Below are 14,210 nucleotides of genomic sequence, written 5' to 3'. Positions count from 1 at the left end.
GGTGGAGTTCTTGTAGTCTGTGCAAATACTATTCATTATCATAGCCAGTCAGCATCATGCATATTGGCTTTGAATAATTATGTTGTTCCAGGTAAACGTTTATGATATTGACAATTTTCATGTGTGAAATTACATTTTTTGTTATTGATGGCAACTTTTCTGTAATCAAATATAGAGTAAATAGATATGGTTATAAGAGTTTTTCAAATTCTTTTAATCAAATATAGAGTAAATTAGATGTTTTTCCCCTTTGTTGTGGAAGTAAGAGTTGAAGGATTTTGTTCCAGCCGCCATTGATGCTCTGGAAGAGGTGGTTAATGATTAATTGGATCTTGAATCTTGATAGATTGTTCAATAGATGTTTATAGGTGAATATTGATGGTTTCACTTTGCCGCAGTTTCTATTTTTGGTTCCACCTCAGTAAGGGCAATTTCGTCCACGGGGACAATGCATGCCCCCTGGTCAAAGTCAGCCAACACAGTTTTCTCAGCCACATTAGCAAATGTCTCCACGAACCTAGTATTCTTGCAACTGCATTCTCGACAATGACATGCTTTCTTCACTTTACATTCATCAACATCTATGTTCAATAATTCATCTTAATTACCAAATTACCCTTCTAAAACCCATCCACCATTTCATTATTTCAAAAATATAAAATTTATTTACCTTCACAAGTTTTCACATCATCGCCTTTAAACCCCAAAGGACATGCACATTTCCCTTTTTCATTATCATGTTACAAGAATCCATGATTCCATTCCATACTTTTGTGATTCCATTCCATCATATTCATATTTAGTGATGTGTAAGTGCTTTGATTTCCAGTTTTTTCTAAAGTTTGGTGTTATTTTAGTATTTCATCTTCTTGATAAGTGGACTAGGTGATCGATTGTCTTTGTTCTAACAATTTGTTTATATATTTTTTTAGCTTTTTGGTAGGATGCACTTGATCACATCTAAGCTTGGATAGTTCTCCCCAATCTTTGTTTGGATTTTAAGGGTAACAACATATTCTTGCTTCTTTACAATTACCTTTCGTTATTTTTTCTTTATCTTACAACTTATTTTTTCTCCTTTAGACTGTGAAGTATTTCAACAATTAGCAATTTGAAGCTGATGAGCATGATAAGTATTTAAAGAGTAAGTAGTTTTTATGTTACTCTCCTCACACAAATTTATTTATGTGAAAAGGGTAAAAAAAATAAGTTTTATAATGTTTACCTCAGGGTATGAAGATGCTCCCTTGAAGACACAATGTAGTGCATGATTTGGGAGGTACCCAACTTGCATTTTTTTATAAATATCTTGTGCTGTAAACTTCTGATAATGACAATGACCCTTAACTTTGTTTTTAGGTTTTGCTTGAGTCGATTGAAATGACATGTGATCCAACCTATCTTGTTAATTTTGTGGAGTTATATACTGTGTTGGCTTCCTTTCAATCTCATGAAGGAAGGGTGAGTGTTATTCTAGTTTACATGTTTTGAAGTACTTGCATGATTTTTTAATTGTTACATGTCTCAAAGTAGATGTATTCTTTAGCTGTAGATATTGAATTCATTATTCCATTAATATGAAATGCAACTAATAGATTCTATATGATTAACTTATGAGGTTTTTGAGAAACTGATTTCATGTTACAGGTCCTAAACTCGCTTAATGGGATAAAAGACATGAAGTCACCTCTAACATCAAAAGCCGAGTATGTCTTCTCCTATGATCTTACTGCTGGAATAATATTATTTCCTTTAGGGTCTAGAAATGGGATTAGTAGCAAGCAACATTGTATTTAAACTACACATATCTATTTTCTCTTGTTTTGTTTTGTAGATACATGTTGTCAGGTCGGAAGAGAATGATGTGGGATATTAGTTTAATAAACATCAAGATAATTATTCACTAGGAGAATGGGAAGTCAGAGATACATAAATTGGTATTGATTTCTTTTTAAATTGTCATACGAGGTTCACATTATTATTATTTGTATTTGTATTAACTTCAAACCTTAACATACACAGGTACTTGGATTAATAGCTGTCACCTTTTCATCCAATCATGATGTTAGCTGTTTTGCACCAGATATCAACGTACCTTCTCAATTCATGAGGAATTTAATAGATGACAACTCTTCAAGTGAGCTTCTAGAAGGAACTCAAATTCAAGATTTGTATGATCTCTTGGAAATTAAACTAGTCGACTTCCAGGTCACCTGTCAGCATTTTCTCTCTCATTTTCACTCAACATCTCACATTTCACATAACTGACTGACTGATGTGTGACTTCCTGCAGATAAACTTGTTTGTGCCATTCTATCCTACTTATTATTTTCCTATTCTGGAAAACCTCAATGCTTCTTCTGCTTTAGCATTATGCATTGTTCAGGATGAATCATTATTGAAAGCAATGGAGGTAGGTATTTTTACATTATCCTACTAAAAGTTCAAAATTTTCACACACCTGTCACCATTAATAATAATAATTGGTTTCAATGAATCTCAATATCAATGTTACATAATCCTTGATTGAGGTTACTTTCAGAACACTTGTAATGGTTTCTAGCTATTTTCTCTAAAAAGATTCTATTTTGATGCCAGGTCATACTCACAAATGCAACAACAATGTCATTTGAAGTCAGATTCGATATCCCATTTGGTGTATCTCCCAAGATTCTGGACCCTGTATATCCAGGACACAAGTTTCCTCTTCCTCTACATTTAGCAGAATCAGGTCGGATAAGATGGCATCCATTAGGGAATACTTACTGGAATATTATTTCCTATAGGGTCTAGAAATGGGATTATTACTAATAACAATAGATAATTACTTTGCTCTTCATGGGATTTTCAGGTATTATGTTACTTGGCTTCACTATTTCCAAAAAACATAAACTTGTTTTGGTAAGATGAGGTACCAATGCCCCCGGAGTTCTGGCACCTTCCATCTTTACTTCCTATGTATCCAGGTTAATCTACTCGTATTAATTCATGTCTCAAAGTGTGTATTCCAATATCAGGTATCATGATTTGTTTATTTACAAAATTTTGAAATAGGGTCTTGTTCAATGCTTTAGCTGTGTTTGCTCTAAGGGAGATCAACATATCAAAAGTAAGTTATTTTTTTCACCCTTTTATTTAATATTTTTGTGATTGAATGAAAGTATTAATGAAAGTAATTGACAACCCTTTTTCTGTAAATGATGTTGTGATTGTGGGAGAAGTGTTGTGTTTTTCTCTGTTGCTAGGTAACCTTCTCAACAACAGCATTCTACTTAAGTAGCTAGGTGAGTAATAAAGATTAAGGGAGACTTGTAATCATGTTTGGCATTCCTTTCCAATAAGAAACAGAGTTGTATGATTATTTGTTAGTTTTATAGGAATGTATAACCCATGTTAGCAATGTATTATTTTTGTTTAACATTTGAATGATTCTTTGTATGACATTATAATTTGTGCAATTTATTTTATTTTTTGAGTATGAAATTTTATTTTATATTATGCAAAATGGATTGTATTTTTTGTATATGATATTTTATTTCTATTATGAGAAATTAAATGCAAATTTAATTTAAAAATTAATAAATATATAAAATTTTTTTAAACATTTAAATTTACGATACGCAAAAATGTGTGTCATCTTCATTTATGACATGGCCTTTCTTGACAGGGGCTTTCTTGATACGCATTGCGTGTCATTAACACGCGCGTCGTAAGGTTACGACACGCGAATGCGTGTCGTATTCCTTTATGACAGGGCCTTCCTTGATACGTATTGCGTGTCGTAAACGCGTGTCGTAATTGCGCGTCGTAAATGCGCGTCGTCTATAGACGACAGACGCGCAAAAGCGTGTCGTCTCTCTTTATGACAGGGCCTTCCTTGACGTGCATTTGCGCGTCGTCTGACCCTTTTACGACGCGCAATGAGCGTCGTAAAAGGCTGTTTTTCTAGTAGTGACTATTGTTTGGACAAATATAGTGTGTATGCTTAGAGCATGGCATGACTATTGTTTTGATACAAGTATAAAGTGGATTAATTGAAACATTATATAATGAATAATGTGTAATCAATATGGTGATAAATAAAAGGTAGTTTATTTATATTCATAAGTTCTGAGACCAGATTTGATTCGATTATTCTTGTGCTTCACTTTGCATGTTTTGACTTCCATAATAACTAGGTCATTCTTCCTGAATGACTAAGTTATTCAAACCATCCACAGTTGATAATACGTTGGAAGTATGTATTAAGGCAAGGCAATCATGAAGTTGGATTGTAGATGTCTAAGGTGTTGGAGATAGCAAGAGTTGCTACAACATTCATGAGTGCTCATAGGTTCTGAGTATTGGATTAAACTCGCGCTCATTTGAATCACTTCATGGATTTTATCACGTGTGATCATGAGACGATAATATCTTATATTCTTCAAACCTAGAGATATGAGTTGTTGACTATGAGTTGGTTATACATTGATTGTACAAAAATGAATTGGTAACTCGATGTTATAAAACGTGCCTTTGTGTATGATTCAACAAGTAGTAGAATAAGCATATGAGTCTAAGTATATCCATTCCTTTTACCCTTGGATGGATAAAAGCGATATCTATGGGCCCCTCAATGTTTTAGTGATGACACCCCTAAATGCTTGGCCAAACCTGGACTGATGTGATTTATTTAATTAGTCAGTAGTCATAAATCGAAAATCAGGACACAACAAATGGATAGAGATAATAATTATAATCCACGTCTCATTTCATATGATATCTAGAATGGAGGAATATATGATCCCTTATCTAATGGACAAGTCATTGACTAGGTCAGATTTTGGTAAGTCCATGATATGGCTTGTAGCATTCACCTAGAACGAAGTGGACTTTCTTATGTTCGTATGTTGGTCAAATATGTCATCCCTTGAGGACTGTTGGAGCCATGTTGGCGAACAAGCAACGGTAACATTTTTCAGATAGACTCTTGAATGGAGCCTCGTGGTACAATCTCGTGAAAGGCTATCAGCTACAATAAATGATTGGAAAATCCAATACATCGGTTAAATGGTAGGTTAGCTCGAGACTCGGGAGATCTTTAGTAGATCGAAAATATGGATGTTTGGTAACAATATAATTCAAGGTCAGAATAGTTTCATTTGGTTCGGATTAAGAATTCGAATATATTATGGATGTAGTATGTGATAATTTTATCTTTTGAGAAGACAAACACTGTTTAAGGTTCCTAGTGTTCTGGCAGAGCAGTTGGGTTTTCTTTCGATTGTGGAGGAAAAAATTATAAGGTTAATTTCTTTGGCAACATGTCTGATTTTATGCTAAGAATCGGCTCTAATAGAAGCATTATAAGAGGGTCGACTAGTATGACAATGCAAGTAGTAAGGAATAACTTCTAGGACGAAATCTCATTTAAGTGGGTGGGATTTGTAATCCCCTATTTCGGTCCATTTCTAAATTCAAGGTTGTGGATAGGAATTCAATCATTTAAAGGATTTATGATTTGAGAAAGTAAATTTGGGCCTTATTAAAGGTTGAAAATATTGCTTTTAAGGTCTAGCCCTTGGTTCATATGTTGGACCCAAAGGGAAGACAATGGATCTCTTATAGAATGGGCTTCTAGCATGAATTAAAAAATCTTAATTCGATATTCTTTAAGTCAATACTCATTAGATAGGATTTTGGTGCTTTGCAATACCTTTCAAGTCATATAAAGAATGCCAAAAAAGGAGTTGGAATGAAGAAGTTATGGTTGTGTGAAGTTAAGATGAAAATGGGGGTTGGTAGTACATTTTTTGTACCCAATGGGTATGTGGGGCATACATCACTTATGTTGGACATGAATTACATTGAATATGTTGGGCATACACAAGGAGTATGTAGGGAATGGAAACTTATTCAGGGTTACCAAACAATAAATGATTGGAAAAAAATATACATCATTTATGTATTGGATTTTCCAATCATTTATTCAGGGTTACATCGAAAATATGGATGTTTTGCAAAAATAGGTGATTCAAGGTATGTCTCCCCAAAAGAGAATGGAAACTTATTAAGGAAGAGACGTCGTGTGATCTCCCCTCCAAGGAATCAAACATCTCAAAATTCCCTATTTCTACCTACAATTCTACTGCTATGCCCACTGTATCGGTGGCTGATGGATCCACATCTGCTCCTATTGACCTAAATGTTTCACTTATTTTGATGCCTCAGGAGGATTCATGCATCGATTGTTTCTCCTATTCTAAGGAAAAGGAACTAACAGTTGAAATTGTACAACAAGTAGGTTTCAAGATCTGTTCAGATGATCCAATCCTCAATGAGGTGATGGATGAGTCTGGAGAGGGCTTGGGCATAAATTAAGTGCATCACTCTAAATGTGAGAGGTCTCGGGGAAGACCACAAGGTGAATTGGATTCAAAGACTTAAGTACAGATATAAAATCTCGTTTTTTGGAATTCAAGATACCCAAATGTCAAACGTTGAGCGGATTGATGTTGCTAGATGTTGGAGTTCCAATGAGTTTGAGCATGCAGGAGTTAATGTAGTTGGAAGATTGGGGGGGGGGGGGGCTCCTAAGTATATGGGATAAGAAGCTCTTCTCGGTCGTTAAGATAGTCGAATCTCGATACATTCTTATTATTTCTGGGTGTTGGGCCGACATTTCTATTCTGATTAATTTTGCTAATATTTATGGTCCTCAGCAGGTCTCTGATAAAGCTAAATCATGAGATGACTTGATTACTATCAAAAACAGCAAAGTTGGAGCTTGGGTTTTCCTTGGGGACTTCAATGCAGTCCGCAGACGTGATGAAAGATTGTTTTCTCAATTTTGTCCAATCACAACAGCATCATTCAATAACTTCATTGTTGAGGTGGGCCTTATTGATCTAAAAATTGGAGGCTATAAGTTTACAAACTCTTGTCCGAGGGAACTGAAACTTAGCAAACTAGACCGTTTTCTTTGTTGCTCAAACTTCATTGATTCTTTTCCCTCGTTATCCGTGACAGCTTTAGACAAGGAATTATCTGATCATTCTCCGGTCCTACTTTCCTCAGTTATGGTGGATTTTGGTCCATCACCTTTTAGATTTTTTAATTCTTGTATGGATAGAGATGGTTTCAAACAAGTAATTACCTCAGCTTATTCCACCTTCAAGGGGTTCGGGAGTCCATACTCTTTCTTTGCCACCAAAATTAGGCACGTGAAAAATGCAATCAAAGAATGGAGAAAGAAGGAATTTGGGAAAGAATAGGAGAATCTTAATCAAATTAAAAATAAAGTGTGGGAACTGGATACTTTAACTAATGCTGAAATTGGCAGAGGGATTCAAGAAAATCGAAGATTTGGAAAGGGGATCAGTTAAGGATCTAAAGCAGAAATCTCATATTAGATGGGCTGTGGATGGGGACGAAAACGCAAAATTCTTCCATGCATATGTTATTAATAAAAATAGGAAAAATCAAATTACAGGATTGATGATTAATGGGTGCTGGTCTACCAACTCGGATGTAATTAAATTGGAGGCCTTTCGTTTCTTTAGTTCTAAATTCCATGGAAAGCATCCTTCCCGTCCCAAACATTCAAGAAGTCAGTTTGTGCGACTATCTCTTGCTGATTCTCAATTCCTTGAATCTCCATTTTCTCCGGAAGAAATCAAAGCTGCTGTATGGGCCTGCGGTAGTGACAAAGCACCAGGGTCCGATGGATTTACTTTTAAATTCATTAAATCCCATTGGGACTTCCTTGAAGAGAATATAATTAATTATGTGAAACACTTCGAACATGTGGGTGCACTATCTCCAAGTTGTAACGGTTTGTTTATTTCTTTGGTCCCAAAACCAAGGATCCCCTGAAGATGAACGGTTATAGACCCATTAGTTTGATCGGATGCCTCTATAAGATCGTTTCTAAACTCTTGGCGACAAGGTTAAAGCAAGTGGTTGGTGCTACCATAGGAGAGGCTCAGTCAACATATGTGGCTGGGAGAAACATCCTTAATAGGCCTCTCATTATCAATGAGGTGTGTTCCTAGGCAAAGAATTTGAAGAAGAAAATTCTGTTGTTCAAAGTTGACTTTGATAAAGCCTTCGACTCCGTCAACTGGGACTACATCGATTCGACACTACATCAAATGGGTTTCGGGATGAAGTAGCGACATGGATTCACGGTGGTTTATCTTCTGCTAAAGCCTCAGTCTTGGTCAATGGGAGTCCTACAGAAGAGTTTAAAATCATGAAAGGTGTAAGGCAAGGTGAACCCCTGTCGCCTTTTCCCTTCATTATTACTATGGAAGGGTTGAATGTGGTGTTGAAAGAAGCATGTGAGAAAGTCATCTTCAAAGGTGTGAACCTCCATGAAAACTGCCCCTGTATATCTCATCTCTTTTATGCCGACGATGCACTCTTCATTGGTGAATGGTCAAAGACAAATATAAGTAACCTGACTCGCATCCTTCATTTCTTTCATGCTTCTTCGGGGCTAAAAGTAAATTTCAACAAATCTCGGGTTTTCGGCATTGGTGCATCGCAACTACAAGGAAATTGATGGGTGCGTCTTCTTGGGTGTGAGCCATCTACCCTCCCGTTTACATACTTAGGGGTGCCAGTGGTTGCTAACATGAAGTTAAAGAAACATTGGAGTCCGATCATAAATAGATTCAATGTAAAGTTATCAGATTAGAAAGCTAGAAACTTGTCTTTTGGAGGGAGACTTACTCTTATCAAGTTGGTGCTATCATTCTTACCTTCATATTATTTTTCTCTTTTTGTAGCTCCAGGTGAAATTCTTAATGAATTGGAGAGGATTAGAAGACGATTCTTATGGGGTGGCATGAAGAACTTAAGGAAAATCCGTTGGGTCGGCTGGGACAAGGTAACGGCTGCGGAGGATATGGGAAGTCTTGATGTTGGCTCCTTAAAAGCATTCAACATTGCCTTATGTTGTAAATGGTTGTGGCGGATGAAAACAGAACCAAACTCATTATGGGCCAAGGTGATTCGAGTTATTCATAGGCTTGACAACAAAACATACGACTTTCTTGCTAGTAGATCAAGGTCAGGTGTCTGGTGCTCTATTGCTAAGATAAAACTTGATCTGGTCAAGCACAATATTCCTTTTAATGTTGTCGTAAGAAGAGGTGTAAGCTCAAGGGAGGCTACATGGGTGTCTGATTTGGCAAATGGAGGGCGATACACAATGGTGAGCATGAGGCAGGGGATCGATAATTCAATCTCCTCTACCATCATGGGTCCTTTCCATTGGAACAAAGTTGTTCCCCTGAAAGTATCATGTTTTGCTTAGTGTGCAAACTTAGATCGGATCCCTACAAACAGTTAATCTTCGCAAACGAGGAATTAGCAGTGTGGATAATAATTGCAGCTACTGTGGTGTAATGGATGAGACCACCGATAACTGATTATGTAGATGTCCTGCTGCGTGTTCCATATTGGATCAGGTGTTCAGATGGTGTGGAATCCAACATTCTACTTTCTCGTATGTTTCTGAGATTCTGGATTTTTCCTTTAGCTGGGGAACTTGTCCGAAGAGGAGGATGTTAATCAACATTTGCTATGGTATGTTTTGGTGTACATAGATAGCTCTTAATGACAGGGTGTTCAACAACATAAAAACATTTCCAAAAAGAGTGGTGGATATAATTAAATCCATACTGTATTTATGGTTTAAATATAGGAGAAAAAAACAGAGTATGTAATTGGATTGATTGGACTGTCTGCCCTTTCTCTTGCATTTCAAAGGGGTATTTTCTTTTTTTTTTCTTATACTCTTTCCGGCGGGTTGTTGCCTAGTCCCTTGCTAGGGTGTCCTCTTTTTTATTTAATATATTTATCGGTTCCAAAAAAAATATATTATTATTATTATTATTATTATTATCATTATTATTATTATTTTTATTATTATTTTATATGTGTACATAATTGATGAAATACCAGTGATCACACATATGTATCTGTAGGTTCAATAATAAAGATAATTATAATTGTAACAATACTTATACTTATATAATAGATAGTAATTATTAACAAGTAATAAACTGTTAAATAATTATTTTTTGATTAACTATAAAGATAATTACAAATAATAATAATAATAATAATAATAATAATAATAATAATGATGATGATGATGGTTATTGTTATTAAAATAAATAGTAACTAATAATATTATCAAGAATTAAATTATTTTGTACATAACTATTTTCTTATAAAGTATAAAGATAACTGTACATAATAATAAGAGTAATAATAAAAATAATAATATTAATAATTTTAATAAATTGTAATTAATAATAACATGAAAAACTAAAGTAGTGGTAAATAATTATTTTCTTATTAATTCTTCTTATTATTTATAATGTAAATTTGGAAATAAATTTTTTGATTCATGGGTAATTACCGAATGAAAACCGAGAAGTTCTAAAATAACATTATTATTTCATTAAATATCCATTGGTAGTTCCGATAGATTTTCTATGACATGATAATCGGTTGGTATTAATATTGTGTTAGTAATTTAGAATTTCCTATTTGGTCAAAATTCGTTAGAATCCTATTGATTCCGACATAAATTTCCATTCGTAATATTTGTCGGACATAAGGGGCCTTTCTAGTAATGTGCCACACAAACACCTTCTCTCACTGATGGTACCGAGCAAAAACATGTCGACCTCGGCATGTTTATGCCTACTCTCTCATTCCTCTTTTCTTCCATTCTTGCCACTTCTTTGTATTCTCCCTATTCCTTTTGTAATTAAGGTGAAAATGTACCACTCCTAAGTGGAAATGAGTCACCACTTCCAAAAGCCTTATATATATAATATGGTATATATGAAGGTCATATTTTTTGATGACCATATACAATAACTTGGTTAATCAAGATTAATTAAGAATGAAACCCACATTAATTTAAAAAATCACTTGGAATAAAGAAGCCATTGGAATTGGGAATTAAAGCCGCACTTACGAAGTACTGTCCTGTGTGAAGTCGTCTTATTCAATCAATTTTAACTACCAAATTTGAATAGATTCATTATAATATGGGTTTTATTTGTTTTTGTCATATGTGTATTTTACAAAAAAATAAATAAATAAATAAACCTTTTCTTTATTTATAATTGAGCATGTACGGAAATGAAGAAATTGTTATATGTATTATGGGAAAAAGTTTATTAATAGAACAACAAGGACCTCGATTTTATGCAAGTTTCAGTTTTATAATCATAATCCTCATTAAAATATGGAGAAATTCTTAGAAAAATGTACAATACCATGGATTGGAATTGGGAATCACGTGATGTGATTAAGACAAAAACCTACTCCGACCAAGTAATTAATAAACTATAACATAAAACATCTTAATTATAGAGATACTAGACGCTACATTAGTTAAAAAATAATATTCCAAAACTTGAGAAAAATAAATAAATAAAGGAAGCACCTCAGTTTATTAGAGCTCTCTCACGTCTCAACACATAGGTGATCTCTGGGGAATGCCCTTTCTTCTACTTATGCTTGAGGCCATATCCTCTTCAGAATGAACCGGATTTGATGATATTCTTCCACAAGTGTAGAGTCCACTTCTCTTTTTTCTAACAAATTTGGTGCACATCACGCTGATGTTTTCTGAACTCGATGAACCTGAGCATGAGCTCATCGGGTCCTCATAATCCATGATGGTCGAATGAGGCGTTTCATTTGTCATATCATCATCTCCATTATCATTTGGAATGAAGAAATCTGGACCTAGTTGTAAGGAATTGCATATCCTTAAGAATGGAGTGAGGTCTCTATAATGTTTAAGCACAAAGTCCACCTAAAACATTCAAATTGAATTAAGTTCATATATAATTCAATTCGCATGAAGAAATTATACAGTGAATTTTATTTTCCTATAACGTCTTTTCTTGCCTTCGTAAGATCGCTAGTATATGTTACAAATTGGAGCTAGAGTTTACCTTTAAATATTTGATATAAACAAAGACAATACACATCCCATGTCAAAGTTAATTGTCAATTCACAACACCCTTGATCAAAAACATTAACGAGCAAATTGTAGCATTGTACCAAAGTCATTGGTCAAACATGTCTTCTTAATAACGTCACAAATGATTAACGTGCTTTTGGTCAACAGAAAACAAAAGATAATTATGTTAACCATACGTGCTCTCTATTTTTAAATTAAATGTTATAGTATTGGTTTTAGCACGTTTCAACGTTCATTGCCACAAAAAAATTTTAAGCCAAAGTTATATGAAAAATTCATCTGTAAGTTATATATATACACTCATATAAAAACGAGGGATGCATTTAATTACTATCGAGCTTAGCTTAATAGAATGATAGTCAAAACTCAATGTTAATTTTCTTTTGTAAAGTTATTGGGATTATTGGTTTTTGCAGAACAAAAACGTCCCATCTATGAGATACAAGCAAGCATTATTACATAGGCATGATAATCGATGACAACACACAACAGAAATATATGACAGGAAAGAAAACCCAGAAATTCTTTTGAAATTTGAATCAGTTTTTGTGTTAATGTTCTATTTGTGTTTAGTATAAAAAACACGACGCCAAACCGTGTCATGTTATTGTTTCAATTTTGATGTGATATTAATATTTGTTTGTCATGTTTATCATTTTTCGTATGAGTAGTTGTTATGTATCAATATTTAATTTATGTTATCTTATTGTTGATTTTTATGTTTGAATTGGATTATTTTGGTGTTATTGCGCTTACTATTTTCCAATGCCGACTAGGAGGCAAAAAGTGAAGGTTAATTATGTTATGTTGTATTAAATTCTGGATAATTCCGGTTGTAAGAAAAATTGAAGTTTTGATAATCGATGAATTCTTGAAGATCTAAAGGTCTAATGAATGTACAAAATCTAAATTCTACCATTAGGGTGACAGCTTCTTTTGCCTCCTTCTAGCGTCTCGCAAGTAACTTTTAACAAAATCCAACGTTCAAAAAAATTGTTCATATTAAAATTTACATAATTGAAACGTTGAGTAACTACAGCCATAAGGAATAAAAGAATTGTAATAATAGAACATTAATTGTACAATTTTCTTTTTACTTATCAGTATTTTCTATTCCAACAACTTCATTTCATATTTTTAACGACCATCAACATCTCTCATGACAATAAATGAGAAAATAAAGATTCCCGTCAAAACATTCGAGTTTCGAATCATGAAAATTGTGCATGCTATTTTAGTTAAAATAGAGGAAATAGGAGCTGAATTACCTTACACCCTAGAGAGCAATGAATGAAAGGTTCTTGAAGGCACCTATCACAAGAAGTACAAAAATTCCCAGAGCCCTTAAGTTGCCTGTTTTGAGGTCTCATCTTGATAAACACCACTTTTGCACTGTTGATGGTATAAGCCTAAAAAAAATTAGGAGCCAAATTAACAAATATTGGATTGAATTATGATGTAAACCCTTCTGATTAATTTTAGCTTAGAATGCTCAATTCTTAATTAATATGTTCTGTTTTTTTTTTTTTTTTTTTTCTAATTATACCTGAACATTTGAGCAGTCAATAAGTCGCTCTAATTCTTCCAGCCTTACCACATCATGATATACATAACGACGAACTTGAAGAAGCCTATGTAATCGATGAAAGTGAACACAGTGTGGGCAGATACTGATGCAACAATCCAAACAGCATATATTCTTCTCGTTCTTTTTTAAGTGTTCATGAGTTGAACATGCTGTGAAGAATTTTTGCACGTAGAGAGCTTCTAACCAGGCCGGCTTAAGATTTCCCTGCAATCATAGAGTATAATACACAACTCATAAAAACTTTCAATAATGAAAAAGGATGGAAACACATAAGCAATTAAAAATAACATGAATTGAGAAAACTTTTATATAGATAAAAACTTCTATATCTTTATACCATGATCAGATAAACTGTAGTTCTAGCAATAGTTATACGAAGAATAGTGTTGAGCAAAAGAAAGAAGTGATAAGAGGATGAGTATTTATTACAGGAAGTGTGTGTCGGGTGTATATATATATATATATATATATATATATATATATATATATATATATATATATATATATATATATATATATATATATATATATATATTCAATTCAAGATCTTTTACAAACTCATAATTTGACTATAACAAGAATACTTTTTTTCTAAAAATTTCTGTTAAAAGATATTTATT

At 33.7% G+C, this 14,210-nt stretch overlaps 2 protein-coding genes across 2 annotated transcripts; one reads left to right on the top strand and one right to left on the bottom strand.

The window, feature by feature from the left end:
• Positions 1–7,305: 7,305 nt before the first annotated feature.
• LOC145046056 (uncharacterized) lies at positions 7,306–9,416 on the top strand. The gene is made up of 3 exons (XM_078994343.1): positions 7,306–7,813; positions 8,772–9,199; positions 9,315–9,416. Exons 1-3 carry the CDS (start codon positions 7,306–7,308, stop codon positions 9,414–9,416), a joined length of 1,038 nt encoding a protein of 345 aa, XP_078850469.1.
• A 1,811-nt stretch (positions 9,417–11,227) lies between these two features.
• On the bottom strand, positions 11,228–13,998 carry LOC144997774 (protein RGF1 INDUCIBLE TRANSCRIPTION FACTOR 1-like). The gene is made up of 4 exons (XM_078957639.1): positions 13,928–13,998; positions 13,549–13,794; positions 13,271–13,411; positions 11,228–11,830 (listed from the first exon to the last, which is right to left on the bottom strand). Exons 1-4 carry the CDS (start codon positions 13,928–13,930, stop codon positions 11,483–11,485), a joined length of 738 nt encoding a protein of 245 aa, XP_078813765.1. The 5' UTR covers positions 13,931–13,998; the 3' UTR covers positions 11,228–11,482.
• Positions 13,999–14,210: the final 212 nt, after the last annotated feature.

Source organism: Lactuca saligna, chromosome 5 (assembly GCF_052625555.1).
Source record: "Lactuca saligna cultivar CGN05327 chromosome 5, ASM5262555v1, whole genome shotgun sequence".
Classification (NCBI taxonomy): domain Eukaryota; kingdom Viridiplantae; phylum Streptophyta; class Magnoliopsida; order Asterales; family Asteraceae; genus Lactuca; species Lactuca saligna.
This window is presented reverse-complemented; position numbering and strand designations above follow the sequence as displayed.

What these genes read in the sequence shown, in the direction of transcription:
- LOC145046056 (XM_078994343.1), top strand. Translation starts at nt 7,306, where the DNA reads ATGCTGAAATTGGCAGAGGGATTCAAGAAAATCGAAGATTTGGAAAGG. An exon ending in ACTATCTCCAAGTTGTAACG is followed by an intron (nt 7,814 to 8,771) that starts GTTTGTTTATTT and finishes CTCTTTTTGTAG; the next exon opens with CTCCAGGTGAAATTCTTAAT. An exon ending in ATGGAGGGCGATACACAATG is followed by an intron (nt 9,200 to 9,314) that starts GTGAGCATGAGG and finishes GTGCAAACTTAG; the next exon opens with ATCGGATCCCTACAAACAGT.
- LOC144997774 (XM_078957639.1), bottom strand. An exon ending in TTGACTGCTCAAATGTTCAG is followed by an intron (nt 13,412 to 13,548) that starts GTATAATTAGAA and finishes AATTTTTTTTAG; the next exon opens with GCTTATACCATCAACAGTGC. An exon ending in ATTGCTCTCTAGGGTGTAAG is followed by an intron (nt 11,831 to 13,270) that starts GTAATTCAGCTC and finishes TGAATGTTTTAG; the next exon opens with GTGGACTTTGTGCTTAAACA.